This window comes from Serinus canaria, chromosome 8 (genome assembly GCF_022539315.1).
Source record: "Serinus canaria isolate serCan28SL12 chromosome 8, serCan2020, whole genome shotgun sequence".
Taxonomy (NCBI): Eukaryota; Metazoa; Chordata; class Aves; order Passeriformes; family Fringillidae; genus Serinus; species Serinus canaria.
Genome location: NC_066322.1, coordinates 21,927,603 through 21,949,177, shown reverse-complemented (window position 1 = coordinate 21,949,177; position 21,575 = coordinate 21,927,603). Strand labels below are relative to the sequence as shown.

Here is a 21,575-nt window from a genome sequence, read left to right as displayed (position 1 = left end):
AAACTTTTACCATTACACAGAAGTAAGAAAAAGGATTGAGACCTAAAGGACAAGGTGGCCAGTATAATTAATTAACCAAGTTTGTACCTTCACTGTATGCATCCACTGCTGATAAGATCTTGAATTTCCTGAAAGAGAAATGTCAAATTAGCACAATCAAACATAAATTCAACATTTTAAATGTTGCAACCCTCTTCATTATCAGAATAAGAAATGTACTTAGAGGATTACTTATTCAATTCATTCTTTTCAGATAGACAAGGAATGTAAAGATAAGAGTATGTGTACACTGAGAAAGAAACTCAGGCATCTCTTATTGTTTGTTTTCTGTTTCCTTTGTAAAAGCTTATGTTTTCACCACACAGTTTTTTATTCCAATTAAGGTAAAACAATGGTAAGGTAACATGCTTTTAGAAAGTATAAAAAGAAAAACACTAACTCAAAGTAGAGAATAATGTATTAATTGCATTCAAACACAATGATCCCTCTGGGCAAACCTTCAGACATAACGACACGGATTTCAGAAGGTACCATGCCAAAGTACGAACATGAGAAAAGTCTAAGGGTTATGTCACAACTGTATATTCCTGTGAAGAAAAAATCCTTTTAAATTGTTAACTGTATCTACTTTCTTTCAGAAAGAAAAACCTCTAAAGTCAAGTGAGAGCTACAGACTTCTGTGGGACCACCAAGGACTAAACTGGCCACAAAGGAGCACGTTAAATTCTACTTGATGAAGAAGTCAATACTACTTCCCAAAGGCGCTTCAGCTGAACAAGAGTAGGTCCATGATCCCTGAGACAGTTTTAGAGTACATCAGTCACTGGAATACTCCAGTACTGAGAGCTGCTACTGGCCCCATTCACGACATTCACTTTGACAAGAGCGTTTCAGTTTCAAACAGAGTCTGACCACGTTGAAAGGACCATAGTGATATAACTTTACAGACTTCTAACAGCTTGAAAAACTCCTCAAGTGTTACACTAATCCACTAACTAAGGCATGGCTAGAATTAGTCCAATGGCTAATGAAAGCCAAAACACACTAGGAGTGTGTTTTGGCCTAGAACATTTCTGAGAGCTAACTGGATCATTGGAAAAGGAATTCCCAGTTTTCAAGATGAGGTGAAGAAACATGAACTCTTTAGGCTCATATCAGGTACTTAAAGCCATTCCACTCAAGTTTTACAAGCAATTTTGAGACAGCCACACTCTCAGGAATGATGACACAAGTGAAAGCAGTGCTTGCTTAGAGAGAAGAGACCCTCATGATCATTTTGATTCTATTAAGAATGGCAAAGAGCAACCTAAAGCAGAACAACTCATTTTTCACTTCTTTGATCTGGCTCTCTAGAACTGTCAGGGAAGGAAGCACATAAATTACATGTACAAGGTGAAATCTAACCACTGCTGGGGTGTTAAGGATATTGCATGAACCATAAATGCTTTCTTTAACATGGTATTTCATCGCTTCAATTCTTGTCAACAATGTTCATGTATCACCTGTCTTGAGTTGTCCTTAATAGTGACTCTTTCCACAGCTGAGCTTTCTCTGTCACAACCTGACTTAAACAATTAATAGAAACAATAAATGGGATCACAGCAAATGACCAAGTTTAATGTTCATCTTGTTATGCAGTGACACTTCAAGGACGACAATCAGAAACCAGATAAATACTCTGGTTACTACAGACAGCCATGCTAACACTGCATGCCCTCAGCTAGAGTTGAACCTTCTGAAGCCCTAGCAAAAAAATCTGATTCCTTAAAAAAATTATCATTACAAGGGAGTTTCAAATGTTTTTTTTTTTTCAGTTTTCCTTCTATTAACATCATTGATATTAGACCAATAAAAAAAAAAAAGCCTGCTGTCGTAAAATTAATGTAATTAAAAATTAACATATTCTGCAAGAAATCTGAGTGCTAAACCAATTCATCACTATAGTCTTGTATTGAAAAGCACTTGAGAACTCATACTTCTATAGAAAAAATGTAATAGAAAATAAAATTTCCATTATAAAGTGCAAACTATAATGAAGATGTTCCACAAATTTATTTTCAGATGTAGACATACAAATAAGTTTTGACAACTTTTTTGTCATTGTTTTTTAAAGAAAATCATAAAAAAAAGAAGATTAAGATTTGTTCTTCAATTTTCTTTTCTAGTTTAGTTAAACTTGCATATGTGGACAAATGTAATTTAGAAAGAGATTACTTAAAGAAACACTTTCTATTTGAATTTGATTCATTAGTTTTTAAATTATACTGTCTATGCTAAGAATGTGTTCACCTGTCCTTTTAACAGCTTGGAGCTAACAGTAACTTTCTGTGACTTCTCTGAAATCTGGGTTTCACCTGTTTTTTCCAAACCCTGGGCTTCCTGCTGAAGCTGATGGGAGTTAAGTCCGCAAAGAGATCATAGTTCTACCCCATTAGCCTCACAAAATGTCACCTTCAATTGCACACATATTGTTAGCCCTGCACTTCATAACAATAATGAGACAGCAGTTATGTAAATACTGAGTATGTGCCCTAAGCAATTTGTCCACAGCCTGGCACTATCAGCTTGTCTGACTAGAAAAGCACACAGGCAGTGCAAGGCAGCCCAGCACCGCCAGCAGAGCCGAGCGGTCCCTCCTGAGCAGAGCCAGGTGAGACACAGTTCACAGCCTGCCAGAGCACAGCCAAGAAACAAGCTTTATCTAACTTCCACTGCAGTTTTATTGCAGCCTCCTGACCCCTAACTGCAGTCAGCAAACGAGCTCTGAATACTGACATCACCTATCTGAATAATGGATGCTCCAAGTCTCAAATCTGCCTGCAGAGCGGCGTAACTTACCCAAAAATGGCAGGGAAGAAGTAAATCTCTGTACAACTAACCACAATTTGATCAAAGAACAAAACCCCAGATTATGTGCTAGATCCTAGCACAAGACACAGAAGGCAGAAGGCAGTGAAAATCTTGAACAAAAGAAATTATGCACTTTGAGAATAAAAAAATTAATTTTTTATGAGGTGCAAATGGCTCTGCAGCACTTGATAGTTTCTCTGTGGGGGCCAAATCCTCTCCTCAATGTGTCTCATTCAAAAACAGCCTTGCAAAGGAAGTCCATCCAAAGCTGCCATCTGCACCTCAGTGGAGCTGCTCAAATCACATAACCTCCATCTATTGAGGAAGCTTCTACACAACTTTCAAGATTCACCATAAGATAGTATTTGTACAGTCATGCATATATTGATCCCATCTTTTGATACCATCTCTTACACCTGGGCTGGTTTTGACTGCAGTAGAGTGAGCAGCTGTGGGGTGCTGGATTTCAAATATGACAATAGCTAAAATAGCAATTCACCTGTCCTAAATGTTTAACACGAAACCACTCCATAATCCTGTAAAAATCAAGACTGGATTCAAGATGCACTCCTCCACATGGGTTAGCTGATGTCAAAAGCGTCATAACAATTGTCAGAGAACACAACTGAGGCAAACAACACAAGGAATAATATTTTTGTTTACAAAGAAGATAAATTTCCATGTCCCTTCTCAGATCATATATAAAAGTAAAAAAAAACTTCTGCTTTTTTTTTTAGAGTAACACATTCATTGGAGAAAGCAGATTTCCCTTAACATTCAGGACATCACCATGATTTCTACACTGCAGGAATAAGGAGATGTGAAAAGAAAATGAAGCATTTCTAGAAAACATAATTATCTAGAAGTTAAGCAGCACAAATGTCAAAATTACTCTGAAAATACAGTTTACACAGAATTCATCATATATGTAAATACACAGTTTAAAATGTAAACACTATAGCAATATCTCATCCTATACTGAAGTATAAATATTACTTTACAGGATTAAACACACATTCCTAATATTACACATACATCTAATATCACATATTTAATACACTGGTGTAACTAGATACATGATAATGTGTATCCCAGCAGTGATTTGTTAAAGGCTAAAACCTTTCCAAGAATGAAGGGAAACAATAGAACAGAAAAAAGATCAATGACGTCTAAAACTTACAAAACATCATGAGGACATCATGTCAAACAGTTCCCAAAGAAGTGTCAATGAGTACTCCCAAATTAATTCTGTACCTCCACAAAAGCCTCCTGCTGTGATTTCTTCTTCAAAAACATCAGAGAATCCTCTTCCTGCATTTAATTTTGATAGCCGACCATCAATAAACTGGAGATGAAAAAAAAGGGTCACACACACTTTGTTGTCTCTTCTATTGCTTTACAGTGTTAGAGTTTTAAATGTGTCCATTGTAATGGAATCTGTATGTTCAAGACCATATATGTCTTAAGGATAATACACTGCTCCCAGATGGACTTTACATCTTTACACAAGAGCAGGTGTAACTATGAGCAGCAGGAATATAGAGAATAGACCAAGAAAATTATTTCTATTTCCTGTATTTTTCTAATGGCAAGAAAAGAATTTATTTCCTTAATTAATAGTAACTCTGGATTTGTTATCATAACCATATAAAGGTCACCAAGCCATTCCCTGATGTCCTTCTGTCAAATCACGGGTCTTTTTAAGCACTAACCCTTATTTAGGTGCATCTATGGATACATATTGAAACAGCTGTCCTTATGCAGAGGTTACAGCTGCAAGACCACATGAATTTGCAGCTACAAATAAGAGCACATACATAGATGGAACGATCCAAATGTGTCAGAGAAAACAAAATTAGAAAATTAATGATTAAACCACTCAGAAGGGATGAATACATTCTTTTCAAGAATTATCTGGCTTCAAGGAAGTAGAACAAGCACATTCCTATAGATTTAAAATTCTTTCAAGAAGCAAGCTGTCCCTTTTTGTTTTGGAAAGGCTAACTTAAGTCTGACAGATAAAGTGAGAAAGCAATTTTCCAATTACACACTACATCTTCTAGCAAGAATTATGAGTTATTCACTGGTACTAAACAGTCCATAGGAATGAACCAGAATTCATTATTTGGCTGCATCATTTTTTACAACTGATTATCCAAACAGTGTCAGTGACAATCTGATGCTTGCCAATGAACAGACTAGTGACATGAAAAAATAACTTTCTCAGAGTACAAAAATTTCAGAAGCAAGAATAAGGTAAGCATGAAGATATTTCTCTCTTCCTTGTCTAAATTCCTTTTTATTTTTTCATTTTGCTCCAAGCTGGCCTTTTTCCAAATAGGCTGGTTCATGGTCAGACCACTGTGGGATCACTGGATTATTTCACAGTAAGAAAATGAGATAAGAGCAACTTAAGCTACTGCTGAGGAAAAAAAAAAAAAAACAACCCAAAAACTACAACCTCCACTCCCATCCCTTCCTTTGAACTGTACCACATTATCTCTTTGGGGAAAGTTATGAATTCATTCCATACTATAAACTAGCATAAGATTTATGGACATACTCATCATCTGGGAAAATCCTATCAACAGAAGGCTGAGACACTGACTGAATATGAGAGGGTCACACCAATTGAGTATTTAATGTAAATACTGACAAAGAGAACTGTTAGCAAAAAGATACTGGAGACATTATTTAAAATAAATGATAAGTGTTAGTAGTGGTGGTAGTAGCAGTTGTTACTTTTGAGTAATTTATTGTTAATGGTTGCACTTAAACTGCTACATGAAAAGAATAGCATGTGGAATTACACATAAAATTTATGGGTTTTCTCTTTCCATTTTTCAAACCCACACCCTTCAAACCCACAGACTGAAAAATCTGGGCCTGCTCTTCCAAGAAATATATTCACTCTGAGATCCAAAGAACCCTTGGGTGACTACCAATGAAAAACTAGCAATTTTGTTACCCTTGGATTTTAAGGTGACTAAAGACATTATCCTCAACTGATTTTGAGTTCTAAAACCAAAAGAGAGACTACATATATTCAGAATATCCAAGTAATTTTATCAATTTTAAAACCAAAAGGTTTTTAGAAGCAAACATCTTAAATGTGATATCCACAAAATAACAGCTCATATCTCACAAGACGAGAGCTTAGCTCATGAAGATGGTAAATGAAATTTGAATTACTAACAATTTTCAAAGGCTTCTGATTTCTGCATTCATTAATTATTTTTCTAAGTAACACTTTCTAACATGTTAGGAAAAATCCCAATAAACATTGTAGATTACCTTGCTGACACAAGTACACTATTTAGAGAGATAGTCTCACATTAGGCTTCAGGCTAGTTCTAAGAATGAATCCATATTTTCCCTGGACACTCATGAGAACTATTTGACACACTAGATGCAATTATAATTACTTATGTTTACAGCTTGATACAAAGGTTGGTTATCTTCCATGATACCCAAATTAAAGGGACAAAGGAAGGATTTCATAGAACAGCACAAATAAAGCTCACTTGTCAATTATGGCCAAACGGGTGTATTTAAAGTACCAATTTTCTGCCTGGTCCAGGTTTAAGGCTGCCCCTAAGAACTATTTTCTATTTAAAAGACTTTCAGAGCAGAATAAAATACAGTGTGGTCTCTCTGAATACAGACAATTTTGAAAACAGCTCATTTGTCAGTGGGAAAACTGGAGAAGATGCAGCTGGGCTGAGGATTAACTGAATAAGTAGGAGTAATCTTTGCAACAAGAACCAGAGGAATAAAAAAACCCCTACTACAACTATTAAACTACACACATCATCAAAATTGTTACTATTTCCTAATCCTCTATTATTTCCTTTAATTGAAATACAATTAAAACAAGCTATAAACAAATTGTAAACTGATTCTGTTTAATTGAACACATTAAAGTGTAATGGGTAAGTACAGAGCCAGCCCATTCATGGCAGCTGAGGGTTTTGTTTCAATACTGCCAGTGTGACAACATTCTAGAAACATTGCTTGTAAGCAGCTTTTTATTAAGAAAATTTCATGCTACCTTATTGCACAGAGATATCCAAAATGTAAACCACACTTCAATGAGTTACTTCTTCCCATTTCAATCCAATCAACCAGACTTCAAAAGGTTTCAGATTTCTTTTAGCTTATTTTATATAACCACAGTAAAATTGAAGGAGCCACATTTTGTGATGGTGTTTTCAGGGGACTTCTATAAAACACCATCCTCACACAAATCTTTACAATAGACACTAACCTCTGATTAACACCAAATGCTTTTTAAAAATTAGAAGATTCTACATACAATAGATTTCCCTAATCTGTCATGGCTGTATATCTTCAAAGAAGTCCCCCTGATTATTTAAACATGAACTCTTGTGTATCAATTATTCCAGACATTTACAGGCAAACATATATTTTCATGAATCTTCTGATTTCATTCACATTTTCCTTGATTTTCACAGAAGTCTAGGGGTAAGTTTAACACCCTTTTCATGCAATAGGGTCAACTGATGTAAAGAGAAAAGAGTTACAGAATAAAATCAAAGAAAAAATCCATTTCAAAGACTGTAATCAAACTATAACTGAGCTGTGCCCAGATATTCAACAATTTGTCCTCTATTAATTCAAATTCTGCATTAAGAGATCAGCTAGAATACTGTTCAGGCCACCCCAATAGCTCAGGTTTGTGACATTCTCTGTGTGCATATTTCAAAAAGCCCAGCAAACAAACCTGCAGTTGCAAGATGAATCCAGTTTTTAAATAAAGACCAGTGAATTCCAATTTAAGTTAAGCACTCTGCTGTTCAGGCTCTTTGGGCATGAGCCAAGAGAGCTGAAAATGAAGTTCAACCATCAAGCTGGGAGATCCCTGATTTTTCTTGTTTAGTTGGGTTTCTGACTGGCTCTGAAGAGATGCTGCACTGGCTCTGCACCCTGGGGATATTTTTTTGTTCAGTTTCACCACCACTCCTTTGAACCATAACTGCAGATATAAAAATACAACAAATCTGGCTTGACTGTACCCAAAGTGCTTGTATTTAGTTTTCATCCCAGACTTTTGTAGGCTGACAGAAAGGAGAATGTAGTTAAATACAGATCTGTTTTAACAGAAAATCCTTAAATATGGGCCATTTACACCCTTTATACCTGTTTAAACAGTTGAAGATTAACAGCTGTTTCCAGGAACTGCTTAGTTGTACTGGAACGATGCTTCACAAAACTATTCTCACAGAAAGTTATAGGCTCTCCCTAAAAAATTGAAACAGAAAAATTTAGCATGGTGAGCATTCATATACACTGTAATTCTGTCCAAAAATATCTGTCTGCACCAAATTAATTTTATATTTATTCTACCATGACATGAGAAGATTGATAAATACATTGCTGATTTAACAGGAAATTACTGAAACACACGTCTATTTTATTTTTACACAAAACAAAGGCTACAAACTGAAACATGTTTATGAAAAAGGTTTGAACATTAACACTTAATAAAACATATTTTCCCACATGGGAAAAGTGCAGATGATGAAAGAAGATAAACAAGTATTCATTGAATAGTCAGAGCTTGTGGCAAAAAACTGAAAACAACACTCATTGAAAGAAAGAGATGTTAACCAGAATCTTTATAAACAAGCAAATTCTTTCCTCTGTTATCCCCTAATTTCATTTAAAATTTGCTGTCTTCAGTGTGCATAGACCATTGGATGTTCCAGAGGAGCATTTATCCAATCTTCTTATTCTCCTCCATACTTTGTGATAAATACTTGAAGCTGTTGGGCATAACTGGACCAGTAATTATGAACTTTGTGTGGCAATGAAGGTACACAGTCAGATTTCACTGCAAAGCTGAGAGGCCTCTCACCCAAGATTACAAAACCAAAATGATTACCAGGCTAGCAACAATTACCAAAGATCTCAAAGACACAAAACTTGGAATGCCACAACACGCCCCACCCAAATCTACCATTTGAAATTTTACTACCCAGAAGCTACATCTCCAATGCAGTCCCACAAGAGAATAAGATACCTCAGCCACTCAGGAAAGATCAAAGGCAGCTGCTACACTGATCTTCACAACAGCTCCAGCCATTTTAATGACAAATTTAATGGTCATGATCACCCCAGCTTTGTGCTCCTAGCCCTGTTTGGTTCCAATGGCACATGGCACCTCTGCATTTGCCCATCATTCCAGCTGACTGTAGGGAGCTGCTTCCAGACTGCCAGCAAGCACTTTCTCCAGGACACTTAGCTGAGTTTGCTGGAGCAGCTCTAAGTTATTTTTAACTGTTCCTTACACCTTGTTTTTAAATGGTTCAAGCGTCACCTAAGGGAATGTTGCAGTAAAACCACTGTGATGTCATTTTAAAATCTATTCTTATACTATCAAAAACTTCCCTTTTCCAAGTCCTTTTTTTTCTTTCCAACTCAGCAAAGTATTTAAGTATAAAAACAAGTCTTGCATCCTTACTTCTTTATTGAAACTCTGATTTTAGAAAAGTTCTCTCACTGGAAGTACTAGAGCCTTAGATTTGAACAATCCTTGCCCTGTCCCAGGGTAGCTGAGTGCTCTGAATCACAAACCCAGCTCAGTACAATACACAACACTGTGTCCATCAAACCTTCACAAGCACCTAAGTTATTCCCCCTACTCATCCCAAAATAGCTGGTGAACACTGCACACATGCAGGGTATGCTGGATCTGCCAAAGAGCCTGAAATATTCATGGTACTTTAAATGGCACTGCCTTCCTGACCCACTTTGCATTAGCTATTCTTGAGCTCCTAAAGACTCTTGTCTTAAGAAGATGACCCCAAGCTACTTAGCAAATCAAAGTGCATCAAAACAAATGGAACAGTCACATGGTGGTATAAGACACAGTGCTCCTGAGGGCAGACTCTTCTCAGTTCTGTTGCTCTTCCAAGAAATTTCAAGACAGCAAATTAAAAGAACCCTCTATATATACATACACACGCACACACACATATATCACATTTATTTAATTATTTGTTGTTGTTGTTACACAAAGAGAGCACTTCTGGAAACACAGAGGCTTTGTAGGAGTGCAGCTCTGATTAGATGGCAGCTCATGATATACTAGGAAATATTAAATTTAGGAATAAAGAGAAAATATTTTCAAAATAAACTATTTAATAAAATAAAACCTAAGCTATGCTTCCCTGTGCCAGTCTCCCAATTCTCCTGGGATAAATGAAAAAGGAGAGGTTATCTCCCGAGAGGAGAGAAAACAGGCAGGCTGGCTCTGCCCTTTCACACCAGCCAGGGAAAAGAGAGCAGCCAGCCAGCTCTCCTGATGGCACTTCTCGTGGTGGAGCCTTCTAAGAGAACACCAGGAAATGAGAGTTCAACACTCCTTTTTAGTGCATGGCTGTAATATTTTCCCAAATACTTTCCTTTAATCACTGAATGTTTCAGATACCTAGTAAGAATGCATACACTGGTGCATCCGTTCTCTTATCAGTACAGTTCAGACACAGAATAACCAAAGCTATTTCTTTGCTGAAAATCATTTAATTCTAGAAGGAGTTCACATCCAAAGGTCATAACTTATTATTTCAACCTGCTGACTGTGAGACTGATTTAAAAATTTGAGTAGGTTTAAAGCTCCTACCTGTTCAGCACATGAAAATGAGAAAATCTGTTGAAACCTGCAGGAATTCCACATGGAAGCTTTCTCAGGGTATCTGCGGTAACTTTAATGAAATTGCATTAAATAACACAATTAACTCCTAGCTCTTTTATTTGCTCAAGGTTCTCACCAACAAAATTGTTTTCCAAATCTTTAAGATTATTACTGCAAACACAAAGCCTTTTGAAGTGCTATTTAATGAGTGAATTATTGAATTACTATAAACAAAACCAGCTCTCAGTGTTTTCATACATAAAGCTTGTACCATTCCTGTTTCAGCAAATACAGCTGACTACCTTTAGAAACAGAGTTTTGGAGAATTCTGCACTGATATTTAACTGCTCAGCCATCAGCTGGCCCCTGTTGTATTGATCTACAATGTTCTTTCAAAACAAGTTCGATCTAAGCCCAGTGGGGACTCTGTACTGAAAAGTAGACAGCTAATACTCACACCAAACAATCTATGCCCAAACATGATATCTGCCCTTCTAACAACAGTTGCTATAGAATTTTCTTCCCCTTTCATAGCTTGCCACACACAGCAGGAATTTCTGAGTCTAAGCTACATTCACATTTTAAGCAAGCTATTTATACAGACCTCAATGGAACATGAAAACTGAGCTAAACCAGAGCGATCATTTTAAAAGGAATGAAAACCCCTAGATTAGAAGGTGTGTTTGTGCTTTCTAAATCTAGTGATATTTAACTTGAACAAGAAGTAAAAATACTTTTTTATTGCAGAAAACATTGCCTCACTCTAGCATGACTCATCACAACTATTGGTTCTATTGCAACAATTAATATAATTTCATTTTGGTATTAAAATTCCTCTTCTTAAAAATTTCTGTCATGACATTCAGGCATAATGGCCAAGTGGTAATAGAGCATGTTCTGTGATTCTTCTCAGGAAGGTACCATTTACAAAGAAACTTTTCAAAAATTTGTAAATTTCTTGCAATCAGCCAAAAAAATCCAAGATTCAAATATACTGATATTTCTTACAGTTAAACTATACCTAAAACCAACTCCTATTAACACAATATCTACATTCAAAAAAGAACCAATAACAGTCCTTGACACAGTATGTTGAAACCCAGTATGGTTTTCAACATGTAAACCAGAATTCTTATGGAAGCCAAATAAATAGTTATAACAGGTATTACAAAGGGTGGCTCTGGATTTAAACACCAATTATGTTCTGCCATTTCATTACTGTATGCTGCTGTACTTTTTGTACCCAGCTCTTGGGGGTAAGGTAAACAAGTTGCAAGAGATATCTGCAATTTTGAAACTCAATTATAATCATTTACTATCGCCTCATCCTGAAATAATTCAGGTGCAGTCTGAATCTCAATTTTTTTCCAATATAAATTTTATTTATTTTTTGTATTATTCTGATTCATAGTACATTGAAGACAACATCTGTTGGACAGCTGATGGCACTGCTTGTCAGTACTGGCCCAAAGCATCCAGGTAACCATCAATTAAAGAGAGGTCTGACAGGCTGTGCCATCTTCACCATGAAGGTTATCCTGGTGTATTCCCCCCCTGAACTCCTGGGGCTGAGCATTCCAGAGCAAGCCAGCAGCCTTTGCTCTTCATTTCATTTCTGATGAGTGATGTTACAGCCATCAAAACCTGAAACAAAGCTGTTCTGGGTTTATTTCTTTTAACATCCAGAGCTTCAAGGCCTTTATCCCCAAAAGAGGGGAAATTATTCTCTATCACAGTAAATATTGTTATATTCAATATTTTTCTACTCCTTCTCCTTTCTCTTATCTACCACTCCCTCTCCAGGCATAGACTGGGACAGACAACAGAATTATTTTACAGAATTCTTTATGTCACATATTATTTTACTAACTGACCATATTGCACATGATTTATGAAAAACATGTACAAGTCTTGGCCTTCATCTGCCCATGTAGATGCAGGAAGAAGTGTAAAATAAAATAGCAGGGAAAAACAACATCACACATACCCTGATAACAAAATGACACAAACTTCACAACCACCCTATTTGTGTCTATGCCCCACCCATGCCTTCAATTCTGAAACATAGAACATGCAGTATTAGCCAGGAGAAAACCCCAAAAGCTGGACTACCCAAAGAAATTAGGAGCAACACAGGGTTCAAGGCCAAGTTGTGAGCACCCAAAGTAAACAATGTCTCAAAATGGATTGCAGCCCTCTATGTGAAGGAGACCATATACAAAACCATTTTAATTCACCATTCCACTGCTCATACTTTTTTTTCTGGATTATTTTTAGGTCATTTATCAAATGACACTGAAGAAATTCTTTCAATCATCCCCACAAACCATGTGTGAAGTGGATTCCTTCTGGATCAAACTAAAGCAGAGTTCCAGCTAGTCATGAGTATTCAGCATTCAACACCAGACTAGAAACAGAACCCCAGTCAAGGCAGAAATGCACACTGTGTGAATGTCAGGTCCTTAGCACTAGCTGGGCTGCTTTGCTCTACACCTCCACTCCTATCACACAATATTTGCTAATGTAAAGTGTAGCATATTAAAAAGTACTCTTACCAGTTATATCAATGTGACAGGTTAATTTAGTAACGATTAAATCAGAAAAAATCAGCTATTTCTTCTTTTCTTTTACTGGATTAAGTGTTTCATTATCATTTAATATGCACAAAAAATTATTATAAACTTTCTCTATTACATGTCATATTTCCTGTCTGTATTGGAGTAGTCAGATTTTCCATATGGTCCTTTGGAGGCCCACGAACTCTCTGCAAGACCCCTGAAGATTCCCATTTTGCCTTTCACCAATCATTTTTTTCAATAATTGCTAGACGTTTGTCCAAGACATATTGCTATACCGGGGAGAATCTGTCCTGTGCTGCAAACAAACAGTTGCACAGAATGAGTGTTCAGTGTGATGAACAGCGTTTGGAGTGAAGTGTTGGATGAGTACAGACACTATTAAAGCTGTTCTTTACTCAAAGTGAATATTAATGACAGTTGTTTCATGTTTCAAGTTGAAATCATACAGGACACACTGTTGCAAGGAAAATCGTTCACTTAGACATGTTTTTCAACTTTCAAGCAATTGATAGCTGTCCAAATACATTATTTTATTTTTCACCAGGAGGTTTGTGATCCTCAGAACTGTACCCCAAAACACTTCAGTTCTTGATTTTGAAAATATAAATTTATTTATAGCAAAAATATGTCAAATCTATATGGAAAATATTTTCATTTAAGTGTTACCCCTACAAACTTTCTACACAAATACTACTTGAGTTCCTGAAAGAATGCAAATTAAGTCTGTAGCTGTGGTTGAAATTACCTTATTAGACCTGGCACCACAGACTCCAAAACAAAGGGTAGTGTTTTCTTTGCAATAGCAGTTATCCAGCTTTGAGACTCTTGACAAATATTCCTAATACAGCCAAATATGATTTGATTTTTTTCAGCTTTCCAATTCACAAAGGAAAAGGCAAATGCAGAATGAGCTGAATAATCATGTGAAAATCTTCTTAATTTCCACTAATCCAGAGCAAATTCAATTTTTCTTTCTCAACAAAAATTCTGTGAAATACTGAATTAGTTAAGATTATGTGAACATAGCTCAAAATAACAGTTACAAGGGGGTTTATTTATTTTTAAATGTGCTTTGTCTTTGGACAACTTGATATCAATCCAAGATGTGCTAGTATTTGCCAGCAGACTTCTGCCCGCTAAGATATTCTGAAATAACTTGTCTTAAAAAAAAAATAATCAGGCCATAATGGTTTCATAAATATCTTCTCTTATATGCAATCAGTGGAGCCAAAACCAGATAAATCTGCAAAAGAAAATAATGCAGAAAGAAAGACTTCAAAGGTCATTTTGACAAATGTTTGCCAGTTGAAATGATGCACAGTGCACAGTTTCCAATACAGTGCAAATGTAGATCTCAGATATGCCAACAGCTAAACTGAAATAAAATGGCAAACAGTTAAAAGGAGAGCTCATTTCAAAAGAGATGCTAACCAGGTTGCTAAAGAACTTGCACACTCAGTTCCACATTTACCAAAACAAAGGACTGACAGAAGCTTATTTCTGGTCAGACTAGAGCTAAGGACATCAAGCAGACTGACACCCTTCTGTTTGCACATATCCTAAGTGTCCAAAAGACACTTTTTGACTTAACAGCTCTTACTGCAAGCTGCCATGAGTTGGCATGGACTAGTGTCCTCACCTCTAGACTAAGGAGTGAATTACATTCAGGTGATGGCACTGTGGAATAAAGGATGACTATCTGTTTTGTTGAAATGATCTGTTTTATTGAAACAAGCAGTGTGTTGAAATCCAGTGATTTCTAAAGCAGCTACAGCCCTTTTTGTATGGAATGCAAACAGGATTTCCACATTGTAAGAGGGCTGCTAAACACCAACACGTGAACTAAAGCTGTACACAACTGCATGCCTGCACAGGTTACCTGCCCTCTCACAACACTGGCTCTCAGTGGCACAGCTTTGCAGCTGCTCTGCAAAATGCCCATGGTACAAAAGACTGACTGGAAGAGAACCACTTGGGGAGAAGTATTTTAAAGATCCCCCCAGTAAAGCCCTCTTCTGCAAGTAATAACTATCCTATCCTTTCCATCAAGGAATACCATAGAATCCTTTCCATCCTTTCCATCAAGGAATACCATACTCCTTAGAGTGCTCCTAGCACCCCCAAACAAATACCTACCCATGTTCCATACACCTACTAGCTTTACTAACTTGACTCCTCAAGTGAGGATGAATTTCTCCTGTCAAATCTGAATTTATCTGAATCCATCAGATAACCAAACACCCGATCCTCAGAATTCAAGTCACCTGATCTCATCTCGCATTTGATCAAACCAACTACTACCAGTAGTTTGCAAGAAAAGTAATCTGGACTGATGGATGAAATTAATCCCTAAGTTTTTTCTGATAAATTATTTTATCTCAAACTCAGTATGTGCCACCTTCATTATTTAGAAATTAGGAAAGCTCATTATTTAGAAATTATGAAAGCTCATAAAACATTATTCAATGTAATAGCAGCAAAAGGTGAAAAATACAAATTCTAAGGTTCTCATGAGTCGAAATGGGTTTTCATTTTTCCTGTCTTCCAAGTGTAATCAATAAAAATGTATAATAGGAGACATGCATGTTTGACTCTCATCTGGCTTCTGCTAGGAAAGAAGCTTCTGCCCTCCAATACAGCAAAACCTCTGGAAAAATGATGGAGTCTGAAAGGTACAGCCCCTTCAGTCCATCACCACATTAAGAAGTGTGAGCAGCTTCACTAATAAAATCTAATAAACAAAGAACAAAACTGATGCAAATAAGACAATAGCTGACTTTGGATGAGTATTTTTCAGTTCAATTCACCATCGAGAGATGGTGGTATCTTCCAATTCCTTAGCACGGAGTAAGATTTGAAACAGACTATTCCAGACCGGGATAAAACATTTCATGTTTTCCTTGAAAGAATGAGACCATGCTCTTATAAACTCAGGGAAAAAAGCAAGAGGGAAGCCATCTTACTGGTTTGTATCTCAGTGCATCTCTGTAGGATCCGAAGAGCGCTGCCTGTGCCCGAAGGAAGGCCCTGGCCACTCCGTCGCCCGTGGCTGTCGACTGCTTTTTCAGTTTATTTTTCAAGGCCGAGACCTGCGTGACAGAGTGGAACAGTTAAATTAACACCTCAGAAATTGGTACAGCGAGGTATGAACCCAATCAGCAGGCAAACCATAGTGTCTATAGGTCAGCCAAAAACTCATCCTCCTCTTTGATAGCTTATCTTTTTAACTGCAAGGAGCACCTGCTGGTCTGTTAATTGAAATGAAGGCAGGGGATGATGGCAGAGTGCTAATGCAGATTGGTTTATGCTCTCTTTTTTTTCCCAAGGCCTCTTGACATAAATAAGCTTAATTATTTTACAGTAAAATGCATGTGCATCACTTCATTGCAGATTTTTGTTCCAGCATAACATGTATTTGATTGCTTGAATATAGACAGTTGGATCTGTTTTATTTAAGCTATGAAGGTTTATTTTTAAGGACTCTTAATGGTCACTTACTAGTCAGTGCCAAGGAATATCTCTTATTTTAGGTCAAATTCCTATCTTATAGCATTTCTCATGCAACATGGAAGTACCTGCTACCACAGTCAAATAGTTGAGAAAAGTTTTTTGTAAATTCAGTGTAACACTGCCTACAGAATTGTCTAAAGAATTGCCCTTGACTGATTGATGTGAAAGGGAAGAAAAAAAAAATAAAACAGTAATTAGGAAGTGCCTGCAGTTTAGAAGAAAAAAAGACCATTCTGATTATAGTGCTTGACCTTTTAAAGGAGGTTTGCCTTTTTTACTTGGCAAATAACCACCACTGGTTAAACAGAATTAGAGGAAAAAAAAAAGAAAAAAAAGAAGGGGGGGAAGTTTTAATTTATGTATCTGTTACTTCAACATATTTTGGAGGAAAATCATATAATTCTGGAATTATTACAAGATATGTGGATATATACCCAGATATAGTCTATACTCTCCTAATTTCCCTCATGAGGGACACCTTGAAAATAAGTCAACTCTACTTACATAGAATACACATTTCTACATCCCTTTGTATTGCAATGTCCCCAACAGAGCATTATTTAAGTCTTTAAATGAAGTAACACTCTGAGTTACAATTTAAAAGGAATATTATAAATACAAACTTATCACCAAAACAGCTTTCATTCTTTTGGAAATATATGCAAGAATGAGTTTCTTTTTGTTTCTTTATGCAAGCAGTCCTGACTGCTCTTGTAGATGATGATTGTAATTGAAGTGTCAACCTAATTAACAACTAAACTTTGAATAATGCTAATGAGAGCTGAACATGGCATCAGAGAAAAGACCAGCTCTACAGGTGATAAACCTTCACAGTAGTGACATTTTCCAGTGTAAAGTCACAGTTACTGTGATCTGATCAAAGAGAGAGACCCCCATTGGGTCCAATTATAACCATAGTTTGGAAAAAAAATTATTGAGTTATGATGTTCATAATCTATGCAGAAAGGCCTTTACAGTATAGGTCTTTTCCCCATAGCTGTGATCTTTTCAATTTATATCCAAGCTCCACAGATCTAGATAAAAGTTTCGAGCCTGATTCGTTTAGCCCATGGAAAGCACACACCAAGGCTCATTTAGGTTCTCGCCTTACACCTCAAAAGGAAAAAAAAAAGTACAAGTCCAAGTACAAAAACCAGTTAAGAAGTTCAAGGTTGAAAAAATAAATGCATGTCTTGGTTTTGTGGTTTGATTTTTTTCTTTTGTTCTGTATTGTACAATTATTTTACATTTGTTAAAAATAAGATTTCATTGTGGGGAAAATAAATGCACACAAGGAAGACCTGCCCATAGACAGTAGCACAATTTGACTAAAATAAAAGCAATAACATTAATTCAACAAGAAATGTCACTGTTAAAATTTTGTCCCTGTCAAGACAAGCAAAGCATCTTCTAAACACAAGGGAAGGAAAAGGAAGAAAAGTCTCTAAATTCTTTTAAATCTACATTCTTCTAAATTGTAACTTAGAATTTTGGGGAAATTATGGCAGAGGATAGGACAGGTTAAGAGAAGGGAGGGGGTAAAGGTAATGCAGAGCAGAGGGATTACATGACCAAATGGGGAACATGAATGAAAAGGTGTTTCCTAATTTTCTCAGTTCAGGCAGACCCTAAGCACCCTATTGCAAATTTGATTAACAGGATGCTTTAGGCAAAAAAAAAAGTGTTAAAAAGAACAGCAGAAAACAACCAATCTCCTGCTCTGCTGCCATACTGGTGTGTTATGAGCTCAGCATTATTAAGACCCTCCAATGGGCTGGCAGCTTGCAGGCAGGCACTCTAGACAGATAAATATCTTTGTGTGCTGTCCTGGAGGGAGTTTGAGCCTCAGAAAGGCAATGCCAGAGTTCAAAGAAAGCTCCTCCAACTCCTGCTTCTCTCAGGGGGCAATGCTTAAAGGCAAGAAGAGCTCTATCAGATTATTCTGCAGAAGAACCAGGAGCATGGTGCCCTCAAGAAGAAGCCTGCAGAGATCATGTGAGCCACAGCTGTCTGTGAGCACAGCCCTGATGTGCCTGCTGTCCCCAGCAGGACCCTGGCTGGGGAGCCCAAAGTGCCCTTGGGACTGCCATGGCCTCCCCTCCAAGCTGAGGCCAGTGAACACACAAGAACAGGACTGAGCTTAGCCAGGGCTCAGCCCAGCCACTCTTGGGTAGGCTGATTGCAAATTCTCCTAGTTCCACATCTGAATCAAAAACAGAGTGATAATGCAGTTATTACAGCCAGGATAGGTAAGAGACAGGGGGCACTTGGAACAACTTGGAAGGACCTGGTACACAGCAGGATTGTGATTGCTTACATCCATGTACCTCAAACCAAAGAAATGTGAGACCCCTTTGGGTGACATCATTAATAGCACTTGAAATTATTTTAAAATTACACAATTCTGACACCAAGAAAAATAGCAAGCAGCATCTGTATCAAAGTATTTTCCTCGTTTATATTTCATATTTTATATTTTAACCCATTTAACCTAACTATGATTTAGAATGCCAAACCTTTTTTCTTTCTATCTCTCTTGCAGAAATAGCCTTTTACAAAGTTCAAAAACAAAGAACTCCAAGAAACAAACTGCAGGGGTTAGAATGCTGTTATTATTTCTGAAAGACACCAGTGATCTGCTGCAGAAATTGTATTATTAATTTACACTAGAAGAAAGCTGTTTTTATCTTCTCCTAGCAACAGTTTCTCATAGGAAGGTGACTTCATTGGACTGCTAAACTGCCAGTGAAGAGCAATGAGAACTTCAGGAAGGTTTAAATTAGTACAATAGTTTTTCAAAGATACAAACAAGACTGATGTTTAATTAGGTGTATCTAAAATGTAGAAATATGCTGTGTTGGTCATTGAAGCAAAAAGTATCATTTATTTAAATGGTTACCCATACATCCTTTCTAGGTCTCCTAAAATCTAAATATCTGAGAGACTAATATCCACTCTTCAATATCCATGTGAACAGAAGAATCACATATAAATTTAAACACACATAGGAGAATTATGTTTGTATATGCTTGTTATCTGAGAAATACAGAACCATACACCAGAGTTTCAAAGGACTATTAGATCTCTGAAAAAATATATCCAGTTATTTCTCTGGTATTAGCAACACCTTTTATGTTTTAAACAACTTTTTGCTGTTCTCCATCAGATGATACCACTATAAAAGTAAGTAAAACATCACTCTCAAAAAAAAGAAAAGAAGAAAAGAGAGAAAAGGAACAAAACAAAAACCTCAAAACAAACGAGAGTCTGATATTTAAATCACTATTTCTAGTAAAGGGCTTCTGTGTATTTGAATATTATCTATACACAGAGGATTAGGCATCTCAGGGAGACCTCCAGCATTTAATCAAAATTTCGTCATTTAGACAAAAACAACTACATAAATGCAAATGTTTTCAAAGCTAGTTGTACTTTTCAGTCTCATATTCTAGCTTCTAAAACTATATCAAGGTTCAACAGAATCTCAACTCTAAGTACTTGTTCACAATACACAGTCGCTTCATAATACTGCAAGCACTGCTGACTGCTGAGTTTCTAAATATATTTTTGGATATTTTCTGATGGAAAAAACCATCATAAATTATGCTATCTATATTTTGCAAAAAAATATTTTAAATTTCTCTGTTATATACTGACCTTAATTTCTTTATAATACCATTAATCACTGTATTTTACAAAATAATTTGCACCCCCAGTAATCGCTGCATAAAGTAACCAATTTTCTACATGAATTACAGCCTACTTCTCAAATGCTACTTTTAGAACAGTAATGTTCATATGCCAAATTTATGGTGTTAAAATCCTCTGACTTTAGCAATCTCAAAACTAAATCTCTGAAGCCCAGTTTAAATTCTGTACTGCATCACAGTGTATAGGTACCAGGCAGTACAAACACTACACATCTTTCAACAGCTCTGTAGCTATTGCAGTTGACAATACTTAACAACCACAGAAGAAGCTAAAAGACTATGAAGTCTGTTGTCTTCTGAAGATCATATTTATAAAAGTTCTGCTCAGTCTATGATTTCAAGTCATTAAGACTTGGTTGCTAGAAGTGATGCTGTCAATTCTGCAAGCTGTTTGGGAAAGTGTTCACATCTGAGCGAAGGAGAAGTCTTTATGTCAGAGTTAAGTGCAAGCAGGTATTGCAGGGTCAGGCCCAAAATTTATAAATTTCAGTCTATGGCCATGTATGTTCTTCTAATGCCTTCTATTATTATAAAGTGGTGATCTCAGTATTATTATATTAGGAAATTTACTCCCAGAGAAGTAGCTCCTTACTTTTCTTTTTTTTAATTAAAAAATAATAGACAAATTCACAGCGAAATGATGAAGTTTAGAAACAAGCTTTCTTGTCAGAAGAGTGAAAAAAGAGGGGCTTTCCCCCTTCCAAGAAAACAAAGGATTCCTGAAAGTCTTGCCCTGATTTATTCTTCCAATTTTAAATACCTTAGGAGTAGCGGAACTGCTACTGGCATGGTAGTATTTCTAACAGTCAATAAATCTAAAATATTATGTGTGAATATTGGAATGAAGCCATTAAGAAGATTACAGCATGCAACGCAGCAGAGGGTCCTCATGAAAAAAGGACTGGTAATTCAGGACAACTGTGACCACTGACCTTTGAACAGTCAAGACCACTGGTCAGTCTGACAGAATAATAAAGTTCACATGCGTGGAAAGTCATCTAGCCTGTACCTATAATTTAAATGCTTAAGTGAATGATTTAAAAATGCCTTTAAATCTCAGTTAATTTATTATACAGTTTATTAGACAATGCCATAGAATAATGTTTCTTTCAATCTTAAATTTATCCTGAAAAAAATTCACGATCAGAGCGTATATACATGGGTAAACCATTAAATACCTATGCTGTGAGGACATCACCAGGCTTATTGATCAAGAAAATAATTACTCTGTTCCCTCTGGACACAAAAAACAATTTTAAAAAACTTGGA

The 21,575-nt window shown here is 36.5% G+C and overlaps 1 protein-coding gene across 2 annotated transcripts in view; it reads right to left on the bottom strand.

Moving 5' to 3' along the window:
- DENND1B (DENN domain containing 1B) overlaps positions 1-21,575 on the bottom strand; it is a 150,787-nt gene that overhangs the window by 26,007 nt on the left and 103,205 nt on the right. For both annotated transcript variants that reach the window (XM_018912069.3, XM_018912071.3), the window contains 4 exons: positions 16,050-16,175; positions 8,011-8,112; positions 4,105-4,195; positions 88-128 (listed from right to left, as the gene is read on the bottom strand). In XM_018912069.3, the coding sequence (XP_018767614.1) occupies positions 88-128; positions 4,105-4,195; positions 8,011-8,112; positions 16,050-16,175 (360 nt within the window). The remainder of the gene's footprint in view (positions 1-87; positions 129-4,104; positions 4,196-8,010; positions 8,113-16,049; positions 16,176-21,575) is intronic.